This window comes from Triplophysa dalaica, chromosome 17, assembly GCF_015846415.1.
Source record: "Triplophysa dalaica isolate WHDGS20190420 chromosome 17, ASM1584641v1, whole genome shotgun sequence".
NCBI lineage: Eukaryota > Metazoa > Chordata > Actinopteri > Cypriniformes > Nemacheilidae > Triplophysa > Triplophysa dalaica.
In genome coordinates, this window is record NC_079558.1 from 750,347 (window position 1) to 778,052 (window position 27,706).

At 36.2% G+C, this 27,706-nt stretch overlaps 1 protein-coding gene and 1 long non-coding RNA gene across 3 annotated transcripts in view; both read right to left on the reverse strand.

Moving 5' to 3' along the window:
* Positions 1 to 282: 282 nt before the first annotated feature.
* Positions 283 to 6,509, reverse strand: LOC130439332 (uncharacterized). Its single transcript, XR_008909443.1, has 4 exons — positions 6,375 to 6,509; positions 5,240 to 5,438; positions 729 to 798; positions 283 to 481 (listed from the first exon to the last, which is right to left on the reverse strand). It is a non-coding gene; the product is annotated as an uncharacterized LOC130439332 (long non-coding RNA).
* Positions 6,510 to 10,117: 3,608 nt separating this feature from the next.
* The window catches only part of LOC130439267 (cadherin-12), a 124,525-nt gene continuing 106,936 nt past the window's right edge, over positions 10,118 to 27,706 (reverse strand). For both annotated transcript variants that reach the window (XM_056771798.1, XM_056771799.1), the window contains 5 exons: positions 25,522 to 25,658; positions 20,126 to 20,247; positions 17,858 to 17,975; positions 15,934 to 16,185; positions 10,118 to 11,354 (listed from right to left, as the gene is read on the reverse strand). In XM_056771798.1, coding sequence (XP_056627776.1) covers positions 10,831 to 11,354; positions 15,934 to 16,185; positions 17,858 to 17,975; positions 20,126 to 20,247; positions 25,522 to 25,658 — 1,153 coding nt within the window. In that variant the 3' untranslated portion in view covers positions 10,118 to 10,830. The remainder of the gene's footprint in view (positions 11,355 to 15,933; positions 16,186 to 17,857; positions 17,976 to 20,125; positions 20,248 to 25,521; positions 25,659 to 27,706) is intronic.

The following is a 27,706-nucleotide window of genomic DNA, read 5'->3' on the forward strand; positions in this document are numbered from 1 at the left end:
AATGTCATGCTGTCATAGCAGCAAATGAACGCTGCCACTTTCTATAGAATCAAACCATTTTCTTTACTGGCAGCCCTGCATCTTTATTCCCGCTCGCACACACACGTCAAAATGAATATTTGGCTGCCATATGTACTGACAAAGAGAACGGAAGCGTGACTCGAGCCGAAAGATACAGACCTGGGAATGCAAAGCATAACCATAGTGTGTCAAACTAATAGGATTTTACAAGGCTTTCATTAAAATGATTCTTTATTTTATTTTTTTTAACCTGGACAAATATTGTGGTTATTACTTGAATACACGAGGACAACTTGAAAACATGTCTTCATATCTAATTCTCTGGTTTTAATGGTGTTTAAACGTATTTGACTAGAAAACAATATGGTCGTGATCCGGTTGAGAAGATAACCCGCATCTTCACTCCAGTGCTCTTGTTTTTCTTTCAGTGCCAAAGATCAAACGAGAAGAACACGAGAAGCTGGAACACACGAACAACAACATGTTAACAACAGGAAACCAACCGTTGAATGTCTTCGCCCGCCTCCAGCATCCAACCTCCCACAGCGTATTTGGAAAACTCGACAGGAACGTCCACAGGGGCACAAAGAGAGAGGCACGCAAACATGAAAGATCGAAGAAAAAGCACAAAGAGACAAAGAGGATACAGAACAGGTGAAGGAGAACAAAATGACAAAAATAGATTTGAGTGCTAATGGCAAACACACCTGCAAGCGATGGTAGGAAGCTAAAGGTCACTGAAACATTCCAGTTCCGCCATCAAGAGCTCTGGCGACGCTGCCAAATAATGAGAAACAAGAGTCAAGATGACTTCAATGTGAAAATTATATATTTAAAACATTGTAGGGAAATATTTTCTGCAAGGCTGCTTTGAAACCGTGCATAGGGAAATGTGCTGTTATAAGTACATAAAACTGTGGGGAATTTAATTGACTCCTAGTATGACTTTCTTTTCTCCATTGAGGATTTTTACACAATGCACCGGTCTCTCATTTTCATGCCGTTACAAGTAATGCAAAATACTATTTATTCCCGGTTGTGTAGTCATCATTCACAAAAACAAAACCCTGATTACTGAGAAACAATACAACCGGATCATTGAGTCAAATTGAGTCACAAAATTGAATCATAAAGCAGAGGATAGAATAGTTCCTTGTACAGCAGTGCGAAAACAATAAAGGTATTGTATTTTTAATTTCCGTTCTTTTTTATTAATAAATAAAAACAAAATAAGAGACTATTCCAAATGTTCATTTAATCATATATGTATTGCGGTAATTTCTATTCAACAAAATCAAAACTTAGGAGATACAAAGTCATCCAGCAGAAATGTGAAAGACTAACAACATGACAAGATACATGAAAACTGTGATGAAAATCCAGGTTATCACATAAAAATATTATTATACATTTTGAACTTTCCCTAAATACATTTAGGAATATTACTGTTGTATTGTTTAAAAGTGAATATGAACTTTTGTATCTGTCATATTTGAGGTCTGAAAAAATATTTGCATTTGTTCCTGTTTTTTTCACCTGTTTCTCCCGTTTTCATTTTCTGCAAATAAATATATATATTTTATTTGAAATTTGGGAGGAATATTGTTGCAAGTTCACAGAATGATTTTTTTCTCCTTAACACATTTAGAAAAACTAAAAATTGTCTTTGAAATAGTTTTATTTTTCGTCTGTAGATCTGCAATCTTTAAATTCTTTATAATAAAACAAAATAAAATGAATGTAATAGTACATCTTCCTGGTGACAATAAAGATCTAATGGCTTCATTTTGAGTATGTTCCACTAATAAAGCTATTGTATGGTCCTATTGCATGGAAGTCTTAGAATATTGCACACTGTAAAACTTTGTTGTAGTTTTTACAGGTTTGCCTGTAATTTACTGTATATTTAATTACTACTTAATATACATTCAAATTAGGACTGTTTACAATTACTTTAATCAAAATTAAAACACTGACTTTTGAGATTCAAATTAAATCTACAGTAAGTTACTGCAAAATTACACCAAAGTTTTACAATATTGAGTCATGTTCCTTTTGATACAGCTTTTGTACTTTAAAAGCATCCGTCTCATTCGTTATAATTGCATAAAAAAGGACCAGTTTGAAAAAAAAATTCTGTTCCTTGAAAAAGTTAAAAGCGTTTGCTGCAAAACGAAAGGAAGTCAGCAATGACAGGATTTAATATGAGGAGAACTAATCCTTTAATTTGATTATTAAAAGATAAATTGAAGCATTTCCTTTGCTCTAACCGTAACAACGTGTGTCATTTGCGTTTTAGAAAACACTTCATACCAAATCAGCCAACAGGAAAGTGCATTACGGTAGATAATGTAGTTCAAATAGAGTACATTTTCAACACGTGTCCTTATTCATGTTCATTCAGGCGCTGCGATTTTCCTTCTGCAATTTAGACATTTCCAGAGGTTACTTCATGAATCTCCCCTGAAACATTTCCATTTCAATCACATAAGATGCTCACATAACCTCCACATCTTTCTGCCTATACCTTTCTTGCTGTTTTCCCAGAAGCCCGTCTTTCCTCCAGCCCTGAATATCTCATAACTTTTTGTCATCTTTTAAAGTTAGTAGTCTGTAATGAAAAAGCAAAGATGCTTCTCTGGTTGGGTCCAATGTAATGTTCCAGTTTTATTTGAGGTATGCAGAGTTATGTGTCTAAACTTGTTCTTCTTTTATAGATTTTTGTTCCGAGCAGTCAGGAGAGGTTCTGTAAAGATGACTACCCCCTCCATCCCTTAAGTTGAAGTAAAACTTTTTAAATGCTGTAAAATTGTACACGTTAGTGTCCATCCAAACATATTGCAGTATAATTTTAGAAATCTTAATCTTACCTCAGTGCTTTTAATAGGTGTTAAACTTACACCTGTCAGGGATGTGTTGTAAAACGTGTACCACTGAGATGAAATAACACAATTCAGAATGGTGTAGATTTGATTTCTACCTACGCTAATCCTATTATTAAGAACCTCAGCATATGTAATGTCCATATGGAAGAGTGGTGGATGAAGGTGACCTTTAAACATATTATGCCAACTAAATTTATACTGATGGAAAATATGATTCAGTTGAGCCAGCTGTTTAAATGTGACGCACAACTTTTTTGGCTATAGCCTAATCTTTATCTCAATATCTCTTAAATTGCAAAAGTACTTACATTGGAAGGCAAGCAAATCATTTAATAATCATATTTAATGTGTCACTTTTTTCCGGATCTCAAGTAAAGCACCATTGTTCTCTATCTCTATATATGTACTGTATGTCTGCCTGTCTTTATATTTCTCACTTTCTAAAATGTGTAATCCTGGAATCTGCTCTCTAGCTAATAAAGTATTTGGACTGGTAATGAGTCTATTCGTTTTTACACATAAAAATAGTATCGAGAGAAGGTGAGAAAGCGAGAAAATGAATGGTTCATATCTTAAGAACCCCGCAGCGCTTTCCCCAGTCTTTTGGGACTATATCGATCTCTCCTGGTGTACTATAACACTGTAAAAAATGGTGAGAAAAAGATAAGGCAACCTGTTGCATAAGATGTTCGAGTTCTCTCAAGAATGTTTTATATTTTGTTTGATTTAATTATCCCATTTAAAATGATCTCATCTGCCTAACCTGGCATTGTTTTAACATTGGTCATTGGTCAGTACAGGATAGATGAAATGACTTCACCTTTAACATCAGCCCAAAACTGTAAAAAACTTGATCCTGTAAAGTTGCTTTGGAACAATGCACATTGTGAAAAGCACTATATAAATAAAACGAAAAACTGTGGCTGAAAAATATTTCACACTATTCGATCTTGCCAAATCAAGAATGTTAGAACAGATGACAAGAAAATATGCATAGTTTAGTTCCTGACGGATGAGATGAACACGTCCGTCCCACATAAGTTGTTTCTCCTGGAAAAGTATGCAAAAGAGAAAAATCATTGAATATCTAAGGATAGAAAGAGGCAATTAAAACTTTATCTTTAATATATTTTCATCCGTTTGAATGGCAAACACGTCCACAAACATCTCAAATTCACATACTGTACACAAGGATGTTTCTAAGGACTTGGGCAATAAACCATTTCGTATCCCACACAGTAAGATTTCCGGTATAACATTTAAAACATTTACATTGGATTTCACAGTCATTCGGGCACTATGAATTCAAACTCCACAATAAGTCTATAATAAGTCTTTCAAACTCTGTGTGGTCTGCGCCATTCCACAATATATTTTAGAATTAAAAATATATATAATTTGCAACATATTTAATGATCATTTAAAAAAGTAAATAAATAAATCAACTCTTCGTTCTCTCTCCTCCAAAAAGTGTCTCTCAGATTTGATGATAATTTGTATTGTACAGCAATTCTTATATTTCTAATTCAAATACATTTTAACTATTTATTTTCCTCTCTATTGTAAATTGCTTTGAATAAAAGATGCCTAAATGAAATAAAAGGAACCAAACACACAATGCATAGCGACATGTCATGCTGTCATTTGTGCATTTTGAGACGATTGTCAAACGAGACAATATTTGACATACAGTAAAAGTACAGAGCTATAAAACTAATGGGCACAGCAAAGCTCAGATAATGTGGTCCTGAAACAATTCATTGAGAAACAATCTTCTGCAGAAACACACAACAGACACTGAAAGCCCGCTAGTTTGTTTTGTCTTTGCTGTTCACTCATATTGGGATGGGAGTGCGTTTGATTTTATATTTCTGGCTTCCAAATGAGTTTCCTCTCTTCACAGTCCGTTCAAGCAGCCCAATCGCACCCGTGGAACGCTGTGAAAATGTTACAGCTAGTGCTGAGAAGATAATTGCTATCATCAAACTGTCAGGCCATCATCCTTTTGAATTTACTGCGAGGGCTTCACCGACAGACAGCCAGTGCATAAAAACAGCGCAGGACTGCGAGGCAGACGATTGGAGAACATGAGGGAGGTTTTGCATGCGCGGAGTCTTGTAGCTGACACTAGACGTGACCTGTAAATCTGCCTGCTTTTTTGAGGTTCATAATAAGTGAGGAAATACCACAGGCGTCTGACAGTGTCACTGTAAACTATTGCAGGCGTTACCCTGAAGAATAAACCCGATTAGCTGTGTTCATACAGCTAATACACTTCATTGTTTAGTTTTAGAGTCAGTTACAGGTGCACGACCAGGGAAAACTAAACGTACCTTCACACCAGAGCAGAGGTCACCGATTAGTGAAAGTCGGGCAGCTCCAGACAAGTCCAGACCAGAGATTAAATCCATCCTTCCAAGACATTTATGGGCAACAAAACTCAAATTTGCGATTTTTACATCATCTGAAGAAACAAGCTTTCTATTGATATATGGCTTGTTAGGATAGGACACTATCGGTCGGAACAACAATCTGAGGGTGCAAAAAAAGCAAAATATGGAGAAAATCACGTTTGAAGTTGTTAATCTGAGCAGGCCATCCGCTCATAAAAATAAAGTTTTTACACATTAACAGTAGGAAATGTATCAAATATCTTCATAGAACATGATCTTTACTTAATATCCTAATGATTTTTTGCATAAAAGAAAAATCTGTCATTTTTACCCATACCATGTATTTTTGGCGATTACTCAAGATGTTCCCGTGCTACTTAAGATTGGTTGTGTTGGATCACATTGATTTGAAATAGTCTAACATAATTAAAAACTTTCTACATGGATGTAAAAATGAAAAATAAATTGCTAATCATAATTGCAAAAAACAACACATCATTTCAGTGTTGCTTTTTGAGCAGTCAGAAACCATACAGGTAGCATAACAACCTTCTCTAATGAAAATTGTATTGAGGCAGTTTTTTTCTATTTTTGTTTGCACAGCTGCACTTTCAACAATTTCACAACAACTTCAGTCATGAGAAAGACTATTGTTATTCTCAACGATCATATTTTATATAATGAACATGGCATATAGACCCCTTTTGTATTTTTTGTACAACGTTTGAGTTGTTGTCATCGCAGGTTCCGCATCCGCGATGTATTATGCGCATGCGCACTTCTCGAACGCACGTATAAATACACAATGACCGATATTGGAAAAATGTCAATATTAAAATGTAAACGTACTGTATGGATTTTTCTCAAGATAATTATCAATTGTGCTCAAGATAAATGTCTATTTAAATCTAGTCTTCATCATACTAATGACAAGCTGGAGACAAGTCGGAGGTCATAATGTGAGAACGCGTTCTAGTCAAACATTACGCCGTATTAAAAATACGTTAAATTGTTGAAATATTCGTTGAATTTAGTAATAAAAAATGTTTCATATCATTTCGTGGTGTGAAAATACCTGTTAAGTTATTTTTACGTTTCAGAAACAGCAGCTCCTCGCTCTGTGACGCATCCTGTGCGTGACGTCAAAAGACGAGTTCGGAGGAGACCTGCCTCGAGTTGCCAGGGGTTATTATCACGTGGTAGGTGGGAAGTTTTCCATTTTAAATTTCGAGCTGTGTCCAACGCAGAAACAACAAGTGTAGAGTTTTAGCCACACAAGATTTTTCTTAAAGTGACAGTACGACATGCAATCAAACGTTGATTGAAAAGATTGCGTCACATCTGCTGCACACTGACTGACTTCTGATGATTCCTCCAGTGATTTGCCAACCTTGTAAAAGTGTGGAAACAGCGGGACCGCATTTAGGATCCAAGACAGTAGGACGACATCACACCTAAAATCACCTGCAACATTAAGTGCAAAGCACAGGTTTGTTTGTGGTCCGACACATGCTGTGCTTTTACTTTCTCTTCTTCTTCATGCTGCTTTGGTGCTTAATACTCTCTGTGTTGTAGTTCTTTGTTAACAGTTTGGTCTTTTTCACGAAATAAGATATTTTGCGAAAAATATCAATGGTTTTATGGCAATGGATGTCAATACTGTCTGGTTGCCAACATTCTTCAAAATATCTTCTCGTGTTCTGCAGAAGAAAGAAAGTCAAAGGTTTGGAATGAGGGTTGGTTAATGACCTTTTGCATTTGGGGTTTCAAATCTTGTTAGTTTATTTTTGTGGTGGGTCACTAAATAAAGAGCTGCAATGTCACTGGAACACTGGCAGGCGAGTTTAAGTGACAGGAATCTAATTTATTAAAAGTGCAATAGGGTGGTCATGAATAAAATCTTGCAGAAAGCCTTTCCAATCATTGTCTGCTCTGCAAATATGTGTGATCTTGTAATAAAAGCAATATTCTCCTTGACTGGTCACAGGGAGCTCATGTTCCATGAGCGAGAACGGTGTTATCGGCCTGAGAAGTGACAAGGTTATGACCTTTTCCACAGGGTAACACTCTCTGCCACATATATTAATAGTAAAAGTCCTGTTAGCTGACACTTCAAGATGAAAATTTATGTTTAGACATTGACCTGCTTCTGTCCCAACCGTGCTGTATGAAGAGGGTAAATTGAGAGAGGAAGGAATTATGAGTGGGCAATAAATGAGAAATTATATGTATCATGATAATAGTTTATATAATTAGTTTAACCAGAAATGTAATTAATTAAATAAAATTGAATTAAATGTATATTGACATTAAATGTTTTTTTATATAATCAAGTCAATTTAATAAAGTAATTTACTTTATTGATATGATATTTTTAGAAACGAATCTCAACATTATTTTTCAATTATAATTAATGTGAAAATGCATTTTTATATATGCATATATAGACACATACAGTTTCTGTTTCACCTTTGACATGTAAATATGAGTTAGTGATTTATATCATAAACAAAGGTAAATGTTTGTGGGATTCAAGTAATCGATACTCATGTTTTGATGAGTAAAGTGCTATCAATATTATTTTTGTGTTGCATTAAAGATTCAACATCATGCATAAACATGTTTGTAAAATCCAATAAATTATAGCATGTGATTTGAAGCTCATCCTAAATGGATTTTGGATATGAAATATAAAAAACAGTCGAAGAAACGAAGAGCTGAAGATTGGATAGCATGATTAAGCTTTTCCAGAGCGTCAGGACAGGAAATGTGTTTGTAATTTCCCTCGAAAAGATGAATTCAAAACCCCCGGCCCCTTTACTTGAACACACATGCACACAAAAACACACATTTACACACTATATAACCATCAGTCCGCTGTGTGACCCAGATACACGAGGACTAAAATACCCTGGAGAAAAAGAGCAGAAGAATGAGTGGTAGAGTGTCGCACCGCAGGACTGAGGGGACGTAAGGTGTAAAAGTGCAAACAGAAACAAATCACAGACAGAGAGTTCAAAAGAGAGACTAAAAGGTAAAGGTGAGGTCACATGTGAGAGAAATGTGCATTCAAGTTTTATATAGAGTGAAAGACGCTTGACCAATAGAGGAAGGCCAGAGCATGACATCATTGCCTGTAAACAATATTTGCTGCAATATGGGAAATAATATATTATATGCTTAAAGCATGATCATTAAAACATAGATTACTTTTTATTTAAATAATTTATTATCTATTTTGTGAAAAGAAAAGCATGCACGAAATAAGCACTAGGGATCTCTGGGGTTCACTTGAATTTTGCCTTAAAAAAAGTCATTTACTGTGTGCGAGCACTTAATCCATAACCATAAATAAAGGCACTTACTATTAACAACAGCCGCAAACTTTTTGCTGACTGCTCAGATTGGCTCCTATATGATAAATTGCTAGTGTTGTTCCTCATTTGTAAATTGCCTTGGATGAATGCGTCAGCTAAACGATTCAATGTAAATGCAAAGATTAAAAAGTTTCCTATGCATAAACATGCATCATAGATCCTTATCTAAATATAAATCCCGTTTATTTTGCCAGCATTTAGTTTCCGATCAGCAGATTTTTTTACTCGCTGTCTTTCCCATGGAGGGAGTCATTAAGCAAATTAGTAATGACAGCATCATTTGCATATTCATAAGACGCCCTAGCTGATGCCCTGAGGTGAAATAACACAAAACCAACGGATGCAGAGGTATGTAAACGTATATAATTGTTCAAAAAAGTGTCCAATGGGGATGGAATGAGTCCCTAAAGAAAGGGTGTGGTGTTCTTGAGACAAGTAGATAGAGCTGCAGACCGGGGATCTCCAAAACCACGTTTGGAGATAAATTAAGTGATATCTCGGTGTATAATTTAAGAAATCTACTTCCCACTCGACACTCCAAGATGAATGAGTATACTTAATAACGCATCTCATATTTAGCTCACTCTGGTGGGACCATTATATTAGCAAATTTAAACCAGGACCAGACTTATAGTTAACCAAAAAAATGAAAACTCTTTCATCATTTGAAACCATTCGAGTGGTTCCAAACCTGTATACATTTCTTTGTTCTGATTAAGACAATGAAAGATCTTTGAACGAATGCTTGTAACCAAACAGTTCTTGGTCACCACTGACTACCATAGTAGGATGAGAAATGACAACGGTAGTCAAAAGTGCCCCAGAACTGTTTACTTTTTCTACATTCTTCCAACTATCTTCTTTTGTGTTCAAAAGAACAAAGAAATTTATGAAGCAAGTGTTCCTATTATGGTAGTCAATTGTGGCCAAGAACTGTTTGGTTATAAGCATTCTTCCAAATATCTTTCTCTGTGCTCATCAAAAAAACTTGGATAAAGTCGAAGGTGAGTAAATGATGACAGAACTTTCATTAATGAACAGTTCCCTTAACCTCCTCTCATCCCAAACCTGTTTGATTTGCTTCTGCAGAACACAAAAGACGATATTTTGAAGAATGATGGTATCCAAAAAACTTTGACCCCCATTGACTTGTATGAACAAAAAACCACTAAGACATTTCTCATAACATCTTCTTTTGTGTTTCACATAAGAAATATGCAGGTTTGGAAAGACACAGAGGTGAATAAACATGCCAGTTTTTTGCGGGGGATGAAATATCCCTTAAATTAAATTTAAATTATAATTTATGCATTTGGGAAACTGTCTTATAATACATGCATAATACATTTGATCAGTTTGTTATGCAACATAACACTAAAGCCAAAAAACTGTCTTTAGCTTCTTCACAAAGCAAGAATTTGTGTTTCCAAGTGGTGTTTATTTAAGAAAACAGTTTATTACAGGACTCAACTGTAATTGCTCATGTTTAGCCCTAAAATGATTTTTTACAACAAATACAAGTCTATACAATTTCCTCCGGGGACCGAAATGTCAACATCCTTCCGAAGAACAAATAATTACTAAATTCCTTGTGTCTTCAAAAAATAAGAAATCCACATTCGATCTGAAATCATAATAAATACATAAATACATAACAAAACAGTACAACCTGTCTCAAAAGCCTCAGAAATAAATAAATAGAATCATAAATAACAATCGAAAAATATCTTTGGCCAAACTAGGCCCATGTAGACGTTTCCTTCTAAGAACGTTTTCCACGTCACCGTCGGCTAGAGCGACACCAGTCATCCTTAAAAAGAGTGACACAACTAAACGAAACCGTAAACAAAAGAATAACAAACCAACTCCATTGAGGCACTTTTAAGGATGTCAGAAAAATGTTGCATCTTCTATATGGAACTTTGTTTCAAAAAGCAAAGCCAAATAAATAGGACCAAAAAACTTTCATTTTTGCAGATAATATGAAAGGCTGTATTTTAATCTGGCTTTCTTTGTCCTCTTTCTAATATCAAATCAAGGCAAACAAAAAGTCAAAAATATAAAAACAAACCTGCAAAGCAAATGTTGAGGTTAAATACAAATTCACATCTACATTTATTCCAAAGCCAATGTAAAAAAAAAAGAAAATCATCATCAGTGTTTCTTTTCAGTGGTGGTCGTGGACGTTACGTCTGATTGGCTCTCTGATCTTTCTTCGAATATCCCTGCGAGGGTTTTAAAGCGAGGTCCCCACTCATTGAGGTAATCGAAGTCCTCCTCTGGTTCACCTTTGACAGACTCTATAGAGCTTAAGCTCTCGGCCACCGAGCCCTCGCCCTCGTAGGCGTACGTGGCCAGCGAGTCGTAGGGCGGGGCTGACGTGTCGCCGTCGTGTTCCTGTAGTCTCTGACTAATAAAGTTGCTAATGTCAGCGCTGTTCTGCGAGGCTATTGGCCGGCTCGGACCCGAGCCCAACTCGGGCTTAACGTCTCGGCGAAACAGGTTTTCCTTGATAACTTTCGGGTTGCGAAGTGTTCCCATGTCAAAGGCGTGTGTGTCCTCTTCTCCCCCACCCTCGTCGTCGTAATGAATGACGTTGTCTCGGATGTCCTCTTTGGACGTCATAAGGGTCTCTTTCTTCTTCTGTCGCCGCACCCCCACGTAAAGCACAACGATCACTGTGAGAAACATGGAAACAGAATAAAGCAAAACAAAGTTGCATGGTTTATTTAAGATGCACGCTCACGCACCAGGATGAAAATATGGGGTTTAAGACGCTAACTGAATATGCTACAACAAAGTCCTTTCAAAGAAGAGGCCGTATACTGTCTCCGACTACAATCAGGCAGGGAGAAAGCTGGCAGAGGCTGGTGGAAACACTCTTGAATCTTGTTCAATCAAGTAGACAACCCCCTCATTTGTCAGAGGTTTTCATGATTGGCAAACAGCTCCTGGCAAACAGTCATCATTTAGAGACAGATTGAAAGCTGTAGCCGTAATGTGTAGCCTCTTTCTGATGGACTCGCACCCATCGTGTGGCACTATTTCACATCCATGTGATGAGACTGCCCATTCCTCTCTTTATGATTCACTTTTTATTGACTTACCAGATCCTCACTCCTGTACCTATAGCCAAAGAGAGAGAGAGAGAGAGAGAGAGAGAGAGAGAGACAGATGACTAGACATATGGACAGAAAGACAAAATTAAATGAAAAAAATTAAATGACATCCAGACAAAGAATGAGACATTCAAAACACAGACAGACGGACAGAGAGATTTGTAGACAGATAGATAGATAGATAGATAGATAGATAGATAGATAGATAGATAGATAGATAGATAGATAGATAGATGATAGATAGATAGATAGATAGATAGATAGATAGATAGATAGATAGATAGATAGATAGATAGATAGATAGATAGATAGATAGATAGATAGATAGATACATTTACATTTACATTTAGTCATTTAGCAGACGCTTTTATCCAAAGCGACTTACAAGTGGGGTAGGTAATGGAAGCAATTAGGACAGCATAAGTACAACAAAAGCATAAGTGCAATTAAAATGAAGACTAGTCTCATATAGCCTAACACAGTATACGTAACCATTCACTCATTCATACATTTTTTTTTTTTTTTTTTTTTTTTTTTTTTTTTTTTTTTTTTTTTTTTTTTTTTTTTTTTTTTTAGATAGATAGATAGATAGATAGATGATAGATAGATAGATAGATAGATAGATAGATAGAGAGAGAGATAGAGAGAGAGATAGCTAGACAAACTAATAGGGAGAAGGACAGCTAGACAGACAGTTGAAAGAGAGACAGACCGCCAGACAGATGAAGGGATAGAAAGACACAAAGATTAAATCAAAAAGAGAGAGAATATACAGACAGATGGATCGAGAAAAGCTAAACGAACGACGTTTAGAGATAAGGCAGAGAGACAGACCACCAGACACATGGAAATGTAGACGGACAGATGAAAAGACAGATGGATGGATGGATAGAAGTACAGAAAGATGAAACGACAGCCATACATTAAATAACTACTTAGATAGACAGATAGTCAGATAGACAGCAGAAAGACAGACAGACGGATATACATATGAAAATAGACAGATGGATAGAGACAGACAGACAGACACATGGAAAGATAGACATTAAATAAACACAAAGACAGACAGATCATCAGATAGACAATAAACAGACAGACAGACGAGATATGCAGATGTTTACAGTATATACATAGACAGATGGATAGAGAGAGAGCAGGAAAGACAGACATTCAGATAAAGATAAGATCAAATGTATATGATCAGAAAGTTAGAGAAACAGACAGATAAGAGATGATACAACAGTGTTTGTGGTTAACACCTGTAGTATGTTCATTAAAGAGCTGGAAATTACATTCAATCAATTGCTGTGCAAAAAAAAGTGTCTGTGAGATGTCAGCGCCCCCAAGGGACCGTCATGTGAACTGCTGCATTCAGTCCTTCGCACAATTTAAACACGTAAAATAGGACTGGTTTGCAGTACAGGGCTTAAGACTAGTCCTAGACTAAAACAAATGTTTGAGCTGTCTAAACTGAAAACAGAATTGTGTTCTCTCAAATGCTTGTAGTGTTTTTGATGCTGGTCGTCACCTTCAGGTGCTGGATGAAAGTCACGACTACAGCATCTCAAAAGCACGCTGTTACATTTATAATGAGAGACAAATCATATTGTATACATTCCTTAAAAAGGAATAGTATCATATAAAGTTAGGAATTGAGTAAAGACTAGGTTAAGTACGCTCAATTTGTTATTCTTTGAAACAGAAGCCCCTGTCGCCATGTGTGGAAGGAACAAAGAGATTGACCTTTGATAAAGGAAACAACAGCAACACTATCCTAAAAGAGATGCGCACAGAAGAGCATGGGAATAAAAACAGATCCAAATAAACGGAGATGTTAGAGCTTATCAACACCCCGTGTGTCATGAATTGAAAAGTCAGATGTATTATTTAGGAATATTGAGGCTTGCTGCCTCCTGCAGAACTGCTTTAGAAAACAAACGTTAGGGAGGTGAATATAAACTCCTGTGTTTGAAAACTTGAGATTTGCATTTACTTCGTTTTTTCATTATTTCAAAGAATCCCAATGTTTATTTGGGAGGTAATGCCTTGGTTGGCTATATAAAACAGATTCTTTAAACAGCTAATTCATGCTGATAGATACATTATGCTAAAGCAACCAGACGGATAAAAGGAGCAAACTTAAATTTTCGCAATAAATGAACGGCAATGAATTTTTCCTTAAAACCAGCACAGAAAATTTTCCTCAAATGTGCAGATTTCATTCAGGCATAATTTTGAGCCAAACAAAAGATGCAGACCGATTTACACATGAATAAATAAACTGAAGCATGGGTGGGTGGACCAAACGAAGGGTTTAGCATAACAGGTGTCAATCTCTGGACAACACACACATGACTTTCAGAGAGTAGAACCAGCAGTCCACTGCAATCGCTGGTTCATTCGGGGACAGACGAGAGCTAACCTCATTTCGTCGAGCATGCTCTTACTTAATGACCAGCCAGCCCACACAAATTACCATGGAAACGGGACCATAAAAGTATCAACCTCATTCCTCACCCCCACCCCTTCTCCTCGCACATCCCCTATGCAAATGAAGCAGGTTTATAACTCCCGAGACTTCTTCATTTAGACTTCAGGGGGTTAGGTTAATATGGGGAGTGATGCAGATGGGAGATTTAGGGCTCAGAGTGTGGTGTTGATGGGAAAAGATATCAAACTCATGCTCATTTGCTTCAACAAACACTCCGCCTCTTTACCCGTCTAGATTGGCTAATAAAACGACATCTAATTTACAGGGTTTTAATTAAACCACCCAGGAGATTTTCATATGGAATCAGATTTGTGACTATAAGCAACACAAAAATGAAGAGACCATTTCAAATTTTCATTTAATCAGCATTTCTAGATGCAGAAATATTACTGTTGTTTTGATTAAAAGTGCATATGAACTTGTTTTCTTTGCCTGTGGTATTTGAGGTCTGAAAAAATACACAGCATCTTTTTCTGTTAATTTTACCTGTTTCTCTATTTGTCATTTTCTGCAAAAATAAATGCAAATAGATAGATTTTTATTTCAAATTTGGGCGAAATATTGTTAGTGGTTTACAGGATAAAAAAAATTATAATTTTTCCTAAACACATACCAATAAATACTGAACCCAGGAAAACTAGCAGAAAAGAATTCTGAAATGGTCTCTTTATTTTTTCCGGCTGTATATGAAAAGAAAAAACGTTATGAAAACAAAAATAAATATTTCAAACATTTCAAAATGTAATGGCTGTTTTTGTACATCCATTCAAATTGCAGGGAAACAAACAAGCCACGCCCACAATTGTTTCTCATTCAAAATTAAATTTCACTCGGAAATGCGTCAGAATACAGAATAAACACAATCAGCATTTCAACTCGACCACATTTTTCTTTTTGCAAATCGTAGTTTATAAATGTCAGAGATTTCACACAGGTTCACAATCGCCTTTCTAGCACAATCCTCTAATCTGGGTGGGGCTTAGCAACACTACACTCTCATTGGCTAGTGAGATTTGGATTGACATCTCTCTGACAGGTCTAGACATAAAGTCCCCATGCACCTGAAGTTACGATCGTGTTTACTTCCGTATTCTGATGCATTTCCAAGTGAAACGGAAGTTTGAATGAGAAAAAAATGTGGGAGTGGCTTGATTGCTTATCTGCTATTTGATTGGATATGTAAAACAGCCATTGCATTTTGAAATGGAACTATGAGGGCACGTGTTTTAAAAAGAGAAGGAACCACAATGGTAACCTATTTACAATAAACGCTGCAATATTTGATGAAAAAATTGGAATTGTTATTTTTAATTTCACTGGGACTTTAAATCCATCTAGAGACATGCATGAATCCAAACCTGCCTGATAATCAACATTGTGAAATTTCAGTTTTTTTAAGCATGTTTCCAATCTTACCCCGTAAAATTCATGTGTACATTATCCAAAAGACTCTACGAACATCAAAAACAAACTGGATTTCCCTTTTCTCCAATCAGCTTGCTTCATTCTGATATGACAGACGCCGTCTCCTGTTTCTTTCAAAATAAGATTCTGTTGGCTACTGCTTTGCAATATCTATTGTCACTTCATATTGAGTTAGAAACACACCTAGTAAACAGAGCCTCTGGCGGACACACGTTTGCTTACCCAGCAGTATGATGATGCATACTAGAATGGCGATCAGAGCTCCTGTACTGAGACCCACGGGGAGGAAAAGAGCTTCAGGATTGCACGTCAATAAAGATCCGTCTGCATCGCAGCCGCATACGCGGATGGTGAGGGTGCTGGTGCTGCTTAATGTCTGGAGACCCCCATCTTCAATGACCACCGGCAGATGATAGATCTCCTGAACGCGACGTCTGAAGCCGCTGCGCAGGGTTACAACTCCCGCTGTGTTATCTGGACAGAGCATAGAGGAATAAATAGAATAGATTTCTATTATCTGTCTTATACAATAAAGGGGACTAAAAATGTTTGGGTGTCAGATGACACAGGCCAGGACTTTTCTCATGAACCTGTGCACTTACTACACCACGGCTCATCATGAGACTTTTAATGCATAGTCCTTTTTGCGCGGTGATCCCGAATATATTCAGAAACTTTTTGAACACTGATATCACAGTTAAAAAAGTAGGAATTTCATTCATTCGATAACGAAATATCAAACCAATTGGCATTTGGAAATAAATGCTGCTAGACCTTTTCTCAAAACTAACTTGACATTTCCTTGCCATTTTTCGGAATTGGAATGATTTTAGCGGATGTAGGAAGTACATGGAGTACGAATATGTTCCACTAAAGTCTGACAACCAGAAAACATCCAAATACTTTCTCTTTTCATTCCAGAAGAAAACTGTATTGCTTAGATGTTGCTCCACTATCACACGGGAGATTTGATGGAGTTCTCAGTTCAACTTAATCTCAAGTGTTGCTCCTAAAACTGCTTCGAAGAAATAAAAGACACAATGCATGCTGGGTAGGATGTGATCTAGCATGCCAAGACAGTATATTGTTTCCGCATTTCTTTTCGGCATGCCGTCGTGTCGGAATCTTACAAAAACATGTGGCTTTAGTGGCCTAGTTGACTGGATCTTTCAACCTCTCTCTATCCAAACCGCACCGCAAAAGCATTTTTACAAGACTCTCTGCCTTGCAGCAATCCCCCAAACCAGAAACCCAAATTAAAAGTCAATAAATAATGTAGCTGTTCATGTTTTATAAAATTAGCATGGAAAGCTTTGTGTGTTTAGGCACAGAGGGCTGACATTTTGACAAGCGGAGGGTTTGTCTGCACTGCATGTCGCTGGAGTGTGCTGACTTCTGTCGCTGTGAGTTTACGCTGAGAGCGTTTTCTTGATGGGAGAACATTTTCAAGAAAATCTCGCACATTACAGGCTAACCTGTTCTGTTCGGTTATCGCCTACAGCAGTAACTTTCACCTTGTCCCACTAAATCACATCTTAAAAGCGCATTCAGGCCTGAAGTGAGGACAGATATTCCCAAAGGTCCAAAAAGTGGAAGTATATGTGCTATGTGTGAAAGGTAAGTGAATAAACTAGACCTATATACAGTATATGTACATATTTTACAATCTTAAAGCTTCAAAACGCTTACCTCATAAATTGATAAAAAAGGAATTCAGGCCTCACATTTGATTCATAGAATTAAGATTTATAGAAATTTGTTACTGTAAATAGATGAAATTATACTTAAATATAAAAAACACCAATTTAAATAATTTGTCAAAAATCTAATCACAAAATAAAAGATAGGTGAATAATAGGTGTGGGGATTATCCTCAAAAGCAAACCTACATGAAAATAAACATGGCATTGACTAAAGTAAACTTTAGGATACTAGAATATAATAATATATATACTGTATACACTATTCTGTAGTGTTAACTACAGCGAACTGATAAACTGCAGTAAATTCTGTAGTATACTTTAATTTTCAATATGCTAAGGTTAAAAAATGCTACAGTATAGGAATGTTACTATAGTCCATATTAAAGTATACCATAGAATGTCTTTTTTGGTGGGAATAAACAGAGTGCTGGACTCAGACTCACTCCCGAAGTCTCTGATGGTGAAGTTCTTGGTCTGCACTCCCTCTTGAGGAGATTTGAAGGAAAATCGTTGTCCGGCTTGAGGGAGATCCTGATCTTTTGCGCCGATGAACTGAATCACCTGGATGACACAAAGTTAATAGAAAAATGACTGACAAACGTCTAAAGCATGTCTCCAGATAGTACTGTAAAGACGCATGCTCATATTTTACCAGTTTATAAAAGCATACTTTTAAAAGCCATTAAAGGGGATGTGCAACGGTGTTTCATGCATTCTGACTTCTTAACAATGTTAAACGTCTTCTCATGCTTGACATGGTCAACTTATCAAAAATTAGTTGGACGTATGACTTAGTATTTCTGAGCTTGATACACCCCCCCGGCATTCGTATATATATATATATATATATAAATAAACTAACTTAGCTCTATATACTGTGGTAGCCTTTGTGAGAACAGTTTTATTGCACTTTTTGCTTTCCATATGTTGTTCCAATTGCTTCCATTGTTTACCTCATTTGTAAGTCGCTTTGGAAAAAAGCGTCTGCCAAATGACTAAATGTAATTGTATAGGTATCGTAAAAAAATTTTTAACATGAAAATCCGTTTCGTAACAACTTTTCTGAGTCCCTTATAGGGAAATGCTCACGGAAAACACACCCACTGCAAGGTGAAATAACTTGCCGACCCACGCATCAACAGATGAGAGATAGGAAGAGCCGTTTACTATAAAGATTGGCTGTGCTGCGTCAAGACTGGCTGCGCTCTGGGCCTCCAGCTGCAGCTCGTTACTCTTGCAATAGTGAGAGAAGTTGAGGTGTGTGATGTTATATAAACGGTGGAAGATATAACGCTGGATTTGGAGATTGTTGAAACTGATAGATGGTGCGGAGTAAAACGGAGTCATATGTCTGTGTTTTTTGTTGGCAATGGGTGCGCACCTGCTTTAGTTCTCCCCCCCAATCCCCCTTGCATTCGTCATATGTTTTCTGAAATAATCGTACAGCTGTATCTGTCGTTTATTAATGTGATCAAACTAAAGACTCTCCGGATATTTGAAGGGTGCGATACTATTATATAAGTACTCAAGATTAACATGAGAAATGCAGAAACTGTCCCTTTAAATAATACAAATTAATATACTGTATATAAAAAACATTAAATGTTTTCTTTAATATTTAATGGTGCATCTCTTGCTTAAAAGCTTTATGCTGAATATTTATGAAATCCTTATTAATGATGGTTACAGCACAGAGGCATATAGATTTTTACACACAATTAGACCGGACAAATAACCAAAATGAATTTAAACAAACTAAAATAATAAATAAATAATAACTGATGCCATGGCGACCAGTGCACACATGCAACACAACTCCCTCCTACTGAGTGTCCAACAAACAACTCATTAGTAAGACAGTATGTTTATTTTAATGAATGGAAATACATACCCAGCCCGCAAATGCATTCTGAAAAGATGCTTCATATCTCAAACACTTAAAATCACAAACCTAAATGAGGCACATTTGATCTTAAAATCTGATAATTGAATAACTGGTCACAGCAGCATTAAGTTTGTGTTAGGTCGATAATAATGTTTTAATAAGTGCTCGTGTCGATTTTATTCCTCTGAACCCAAGAAATCTCCACTTATGATTATGATACATGGTGAACTAAAATCACAAACAGATCAATCTTCCATGGCTCACAGACAATCGCTCTGCTCACCCTCCCGCTGGCATCACCTGTAAGGCTGTCATGAACCACACAGCTGCATGCTGGGTAGGACGATTAGCGCAGCGCTAATGCATCACTTACCCAAACACGCTCTTCCTGTTTAATGTATCAATCAAACCTCACAATCCGGACAGAAGTGGATTTTTTAAATGCAACTTCTCCAACATCGACAAAAACACTAAAAGTGGCATAATTCTATTACGCCACAACTTCCATAAGTGATGGTAAAACTTGAAATAAATATGCACTCATTCAATCCCATAATGCACTGCAAAGTTACGATCGATGTGCATTTACAGCTAGCCATACATGGTGTATCAACATAGGTATGAATTTAGCTTACTTCGAAAATGCATGGGCTTATGGATAGGACACACACACCCTATCTCAAACAGGATATACCTCACTTTAAGGATTTAATGAGAGTGTCAGAGTTTGGAGTCTGTCATACATCATCTTAAATGGGTCATTAGAGCAGAATTGGTTTTCGGCATGCAAACATGCACACGCATACACACATTTGCATAAGCTTACCTGACCGGCTTTGGCGCTCTCACACACGAAGGTCTCATAAGGCATGGTCAGCTCTGGAGGAAACTCATTAATGTCCAACACGTGAACTGTGACGGCCACTTTACTGGTCAGCACTGGGTTATCTACAACAGAAGACAGATGTATGACCAGCAGCAACCTGGACTCTCAGAATCACTTTTTACACAATGTTTATGACCATTTTTTCTATTAAGAACTGTTTTATTAGATGTTAAATCTCTCATACACCTCTAAAATAATAGATAGCCTATGATATCACATTGGTTACTGTATGGTTTGTGGAGATGGTTGCAAATCATTTTAAAATTGAATTAATGCCAAAATGAGGCTTTGTCACTCAAGGAGGGAGCACATTTTGGATTCACAAAATGATCGTAGTTTATGATTGTAATATACAGACACCTCTAACAAGAGGGTTAAATAATGTATTGGACATTGGGGTTCAACATTTTGCTTAAACTGCAGCTGGTGTACAGTAATACTGCCACCATGTGGTTAAACATGAGGGCCTTCAATATTTTTAATTTACTTTATAAAATCATGTTCTTATTTATAAACAAAACAAAAGGGCAGTATTGTTTATTTAATAAATAAAATTGAATAAACTAATGTTTTTTTTCTGACACTCGAGGTCAGGGTTGTTCTCTCTGACACAGCTGTTGATCTTCACACGTCTTGCTGATATGCTTGAATTCTGCTCGTGTGAGCAGTGTGTTGGTAAAGGATAAATTGTACAGATCTGTTGTACGAGACGAGCTCAGTGTGTCTGAGTGGAAGATGAGACAGGCTTTAGAACGTGAGAATTGAAGTTATTCGTCCCTGGGCGCCTGTATAACAGCGAGACCTGTGGGCGACCTTGATGAAGATGAGCAACCTTCCTACAGAGACAGCGCGTGTGTGTGTCTCACTGTTATTTTATAGAGGCTTTGGGGTTTCTGATCTCGACTAAAAACATTACTGTCACTACAAATGATCTCGGATCAGACACCGTATTTTTTTCTTTGTGTCATTACTGAAGTTTTGTAGGGAACAAACAGGTCTGGCATACTAACTGAATTCACTTCACCTTACAAGCGGATTATTTTACAAACAATATGTTAAATATCTTGACTCTACAATATTGGAATGTTATTGCACAACATTAATAGGTTCATATTTAATTGTAATGTACCAGATTTATTATAGTTTTGTTTTTTAGTTGTATTCAGTTTAACTACATAGTTATAATTAGCTTTTTTAATTTTAATGTTAATTTTAGTTCGCTTTTTAGCGATTTTGTTATCCTTTTGTTTATTTATTTTTATTTTACTTTTCGTTTATTTTTATTTATTTCAGTTTTTTCTCAGGCAATATTAAAAAAAAAAAATTGTCAAGTTTTCTAAATATTGCTTAGGCCAATATTTTTATTTTAATAAACAGAAACATCTTCGAAGTTTAAGTTAATAACCTTGTTATGTGCATTAATTCATTTTAAAGTTTATTGATTAAGTTATCATAAACAATTTAAGGGATAGTTCATCCAAAAATGAAAAATCTGTCATCATTTACTCACCCTCGGGTTGTTTCAAACCTGTATACATTTCATTTTTCCAATGAACACAGAGAAAGATATTTGGAAGAATGTTAGTCATTTTCAGTTCAGGGACATCACACACTACTACCATACTAGGAAAAACAATATTGTATTTTTCGTTTCTATTGAACAAATAATGAGATATTTTGAAGAATCTTGGAAAACAAAGAGTCCTCGGGCACCTTTGACTACCATTTAAATCTTCCTACGATGAAAATGACCAACATTTTTGCAAATGTATATAATTTATACAGGTATGAAAGGGTGAGTAAACTTTCCCTTTAAAGGATATACTTTTATTTTATTTATACAATTACAAAAAATCATTCTGAAACATTAATATGTATGTGACTCTTTCTTCTGATGAACACAAAATAAGATATTTTGAGAAAAGTCTCAGGGATTTTAAATCCATTGAAAGTCCAATATTGTTTAGTTTCCAACATTCTTCAAAATATCTTCACTTGTGTTCTGCAAAGGAAAGAAAGACATTTGATGTTGACACATGATGGTGAATAAATGATGACAGATTTTCTTTGGGGGGTGAACTATCCCTTTACAGCTAATCAGAATCTGTCTTCAGCATTAAGAGTTCATAGATTCTCTTCTCCACTAGATGGCACAATGGTTTAAACTAAGAAATTGCTCACATCACTGTACATCAAACTGTAGAACAGAATATCAGAAAATATGCTTTTGTGAAATCTTTTGTGAAGGCTTTTGATATGTGCTTGCTTTATTTTTTCTGCTCTGGAATGCAAGATGAAACGTGATAATGCTCATTGCTGTTAGCCGGCTTCAAAACCAATGTAAATGATCCTATGATCACATATTTTAAAGGTGCCTCACATTTAGATCAAAACAATTCTGCTTTTACAGTTTGGCAGGTGGTTTAATACACATCTGAGCCTGAGAGAAACACTTTTATTTTAACCTTTGATGGAATTCTGTCCTTTAACCAGTCAGAAAAAGTTGACTCAAAATTGAATCTAAAAAACAGTGAATTTCAAACTTTTTTTACTTCAAAGCCCTCATATTGTCAATAACAATATCTGAACACCCCACATTTAATAAAAAATATTTCTAGTGCTCAGCATGATTCAAGCAATAGTGTGAATTTGTGACCGGATTTTCTGTTTCGTCAACCAATGGAAGACAGGGGAAGTATTGCAATTTTTATTGCAATCCCACTTCGAAACACACACACTGTCACAATGGAGATTATGTAAATCAAGTGTTTTTCTGCCCTCACGCAAACTCAAGAAGTTTCAGCATGTGCAAACAAGCATTTGACGTTTAGAAGCAATGCTAACTCATACTTGCCTCAGCAATTTCTCATGTATTACATATTCCAGAACATCTGGAAATGCACCTGCCGTGACATTAACACTTGTGAAAAATGCAGGAGAGGGAGCAGAAATGCAGGGAGGCTGGATTGTGTTACACTATTTCGTGATGGAGTCGAACAGGTGTTCCACGGACCTCATAAGCACTGTTTCTGCTAGATTTAAAAGCCATTAGGCACGTTTTACAAGACTCCATAAGGATCGTAAGGGTGTTAGCATTTCTGGTATATAAAATTGGATGATATGGACAATAATACATCACAGGCCTGCAAATACGCCTTGTTTAATACTTTCTGTTTCTAACAGCTCCAAATGTTCAAAATAGGCCTAAAAGTTTAAACTAACTTTCAGGGATGTGCAAAGATTTTTTTAGCAACTAGGAGATTACCTGGTCTTACATTTACATTTATTCAGTTGTTAATTGTGGGGATGTAAAGATTCAACGTGAGCTGGTTGAAAATCGATTATAATATGTGACAATTCAAGCCGGTTTAAATGATATTTGCATCGCAATACATGTTTTGAACGTGTTTACTGCATATTTTCTAAACGTGGACATGCTGATATTTCCTTAGTCTAAGTTTGTTCATTTTAAAGAGACTTTTCTATTATTCATTTTTATTTGATTTAGAAATCGTTTTAAAATTGCAGTTTTGTTATTTGACTTTGAGAAATAATAACAGGGCAGTCGTTCATTTCTAATTCGTCTCAATTCATCTTGTAAAAATAAATTGTGAATGAATCGTACCGTGAGATCAGTATCGTGAATCGCATCGCATCTTAAGCAGAGTGAAAAATTACATCCCTACTCAATTGCTTTTATTCAAAGTGACTTACTGATCAAATATATACCGTGTAATACTTTGTGTAAGCTGGGGATCGAACACATGACCCTTGCATTACAAACCCAAATGCACAGTTTGGAACGTGGAGTTATGGAGCTGGTTTTGGTTCACTTGACCTCAATGAGATGCAATTCTAAGAATGAGTCTGTAAGATGTGCACAAGTGTTGCATTTAGAAACAGTGTTGATGTAGCACAACGGCCCCAGATAAAACACAGGGGTCTCGTGATGTATATCTATAAAAAATACAACAACTTGAAACAAAATGCTCAAAGAGTCAACAGCCAAAACGTCCGGAATAAAAAGTGTATTTGTTACTTTTGAAGATGCAACTTTTCTCTTAGGATTTGACGTTGCATACTAACAAACCATGCAAACAGAATAAAAAATATATAAATTGAAGGAAGTATCTCGATAAATGAATCAAGCATAGTGCACATTCCCACTAACTAATTTACTAATTCCTAATATTAATTTTCACATTCATCTCGTTTCTAATATTAAATGACATCCATCTACGAGTTATGAGCTCCTGAGCGTTCTGCAATATATCAGAATCTATCCAACAGGGCCGCCGGAACAAAATGTAAAACCTCTGTGTGGAAACCTGTGATAGTGAGAAATACATATTCATAAGTAGGAGGCTTCTGACACATGGCGGACAATTCCCACAGCAGAAGTGAAGTGAAGTTTAACAGCCATGACTCCCGAACTAGCTTCAGAAATCACGATTAGCATTTCACCAGCGCAACCTTGAGAGCCGGTGACTAATTACCGTTACCATGGTGATAGCGGCTCAACTTTTAATGACCCCTCATCCCCATTCCGCCTTAATGAATGGAAGCCGGCACTTTTTTAATTTTGATTGAGTATCACAGGGACGGCAGGATAATGGCGTTGGCAACTTCTTATTGGATTTGATGGCTCGATGACGATGGATTTGCTTATTTATGAGATGATTTAATTTAAGGATCTTTTTGGCACCTGGACGACTGAAGTCGAGTTGATCTTTTGATATAAATCATTTAAAGTAGCAATGTTAACAAGCCATTTCATTTCCACTATCTGTTGCGTTTTCTAATAAAACAAGACATGCGGTGAGAAATACAACTAAATTTTATGCAAAAAATGGATCAGGTTGTAATGTTGTAAAATAAGTGGGCATAACAAAACAATTTCTGCACATAAGACCAAAAACTTGCACTACTAAAATAAATGGTCCACATTTTTATTTCATGCCTTAACAAATATCAGAGGGTTTTTGGTTTTATCACTCAAGCTTAATTTGTTTCTGTGAAGTTTCCGAAGACGTGATGCGAGATAGACTCTTTCATAATTGACCAAACTAATGAGAAACAATTAATCTGCCGGCGGTTTTAGAACGTGGGAATACATCAATTGTTATATTTAAGGGGGTCAAGGAGACAGGAAAGTCAGTGTGGTAATGATACATATTTCAGAAGAGTCGTCATATTTTATGAATGCTCGTAAAAATCCCAGAGACTTAATAGAATCCGCCACCGACTGGGGCCGTAAATCAGTTAGCAGGAAATACCCACGTATTAAAACAACTGGATTTTTATGAATTGCTTTTGAGCTTCACAGCTATACTTACTAACTTTAGTGGCCACAACAGAAATGTTGTGCTGGGCTATACTCTCCCTGTCCAGAAGCTCATTGGTCGAGATGGTTCCTCTGACAGGATCGATGTCAAAGAAGCTGTCCAGGTCACTCTTCCAATCGATGGAGTACCTGAAAGAACACAAGAGGGAAAAGTTTTGGTTTGACATATATGAGAGAATTAATGGCTGTCAAGAGCATAAAATTCCCTTTTGTATGATAAACATTTTTCAATTTCTCAGAAGAAATATCTGAGAAGCAGGAGACTGAAGCAAACCTTTCCATTTGCTCTCCATTTAATCTCACTCATGTCTATGAGAAATGCATGTTAAGTAGCATTTTGAAAGGAAAAAACGACTTCCCTTTCGCAAGTCACTTTGCGTTTTTGTACTTTGGATATAATAGAGTATAATATTTCCATTTTTATTATTTTCTCTCTGATGTCGCACGCTGTTGGTTTCCATCGAGCCAGTCATGCAGCAAGTTGGCATAAAAATATTACGCACTCTGGTGAAGTGCTATCTGTGGTCCAGTTTAAAACAGCTGTTATGATAAGCTGTAGTAATAGCCCAGCAACCTTGTTAACAGACCCCATAACCACTCTCGCGGGGTGTTTTACACGTGTCTTGCAGAAACAGAGCACCACAGAATGCATTACTATGAATTCACTTTGTGCCGATCTTCACAGAGCACCTTTTTGTTTCGGACTCATTCTTTCGTGAACACTTTTTCAAACCTGTTCTGGGTCCATTAACGCAGGTTAATATTTTCAATATTTTTTAAATTTTTACTTATTTATTTGTAGGTTGACATAGAATCGAGGGAGGAGAAATGTTGCGGCGGCGTTCACAATTTCCATTTTTCAGATTCCAGTTTAATTTCACTAAAGGTGGTAGACAGAAACACATCTGAATAATGTGTACGTTTGCATTGGACTTTCAACAGACACCTTTGATGTTGTGATCCTAAACAGTCAGGAGGCGTAAATCTCCATAATAATCGTAATAAATAGCACAGAGCGTCGGAAGCTATGAATGCAGAAATGAAACCAACAAGTCGGATTTTAACAATCTGTGTTCATATTAATACAGAATAGGGGAGTTTCAAAATGGGTTCCTTGAAAACGTGCAGTATGCGTGGCATTGGTCATCATAAACTTTATTCTGCCTCTGAAGGCCAAATGCAGATCAAAAGAGATTTGGAGACACATCACGCAGCCCTTTTTAAAATAAAAAAAATCTTCAATAGAAAATCTTAGCGTTTTATTTGATCTTCAATTGGGCCGTTTATTGCTGCGGAGTTCAAATCAATGTTGTGTGAATTTGTGTTTTGCTCAGAGCGAGTCACAGAAATGTTTGCTCATTTCCAATTAGGTGATCGCTAACCCAGTTTATCTGAGGAAAGCCTTTTCATAACATTTTTTATATTATTACTTATTTGCCACAGGAAATAACACTTCAAACTGAATTTCAATATGCTGCTTCATTAATCTTTACAAGATTACAAAACAAACACACTAACGAACAAATGATTCACTGTAGAAAGTATTTAGAGGTCCGCTCGACAGACCCTTGTCTATGAAGAGAGATGAGCTATAAACATTACATTTATCTTGTTTTACTCACTTAAAATAACTCTCTTCTATCCCTGTTGGAGGATATCAGTTTGAAATGCAATCTGTCTGCTAAATAAGGAAAACTTCTTACTTAAATTCACAAGCAGAAATGTTAAAATAACCAAGACACTCATTATAATCAGAGGTCAATATGTACATTCATCAAACTGTGGTCATTTTAAATATTAACTACCAGTCTAATCTTTTATGAATACTCTTTGAAGAAAGAATGTACGGTTTTGCAGATTTAGTGGGACCCAGATACAAATTCTATATAATTTTAATAATTAAATAGGTCTACAAAAACATTTGAGGGCAAATAATGGTATTATAGTGTATAGTATATGTGAAATGTGACTACACAACATTTCATAGCAAAACAGGATATTCTATGAGAAAAGAATCAGTCAGATACTTATAGGATCATAAAAAGTGGGTATTACACAGTTTTTTAGTTTTTCATCTTGCTTCGTACACCCTCTTAAAAGGATTTTTCTATACTTGTCACAATGCATTATGGGATTGCACTCTCTGCAAAAGAATACATCTGATGCCGTCTGAGACG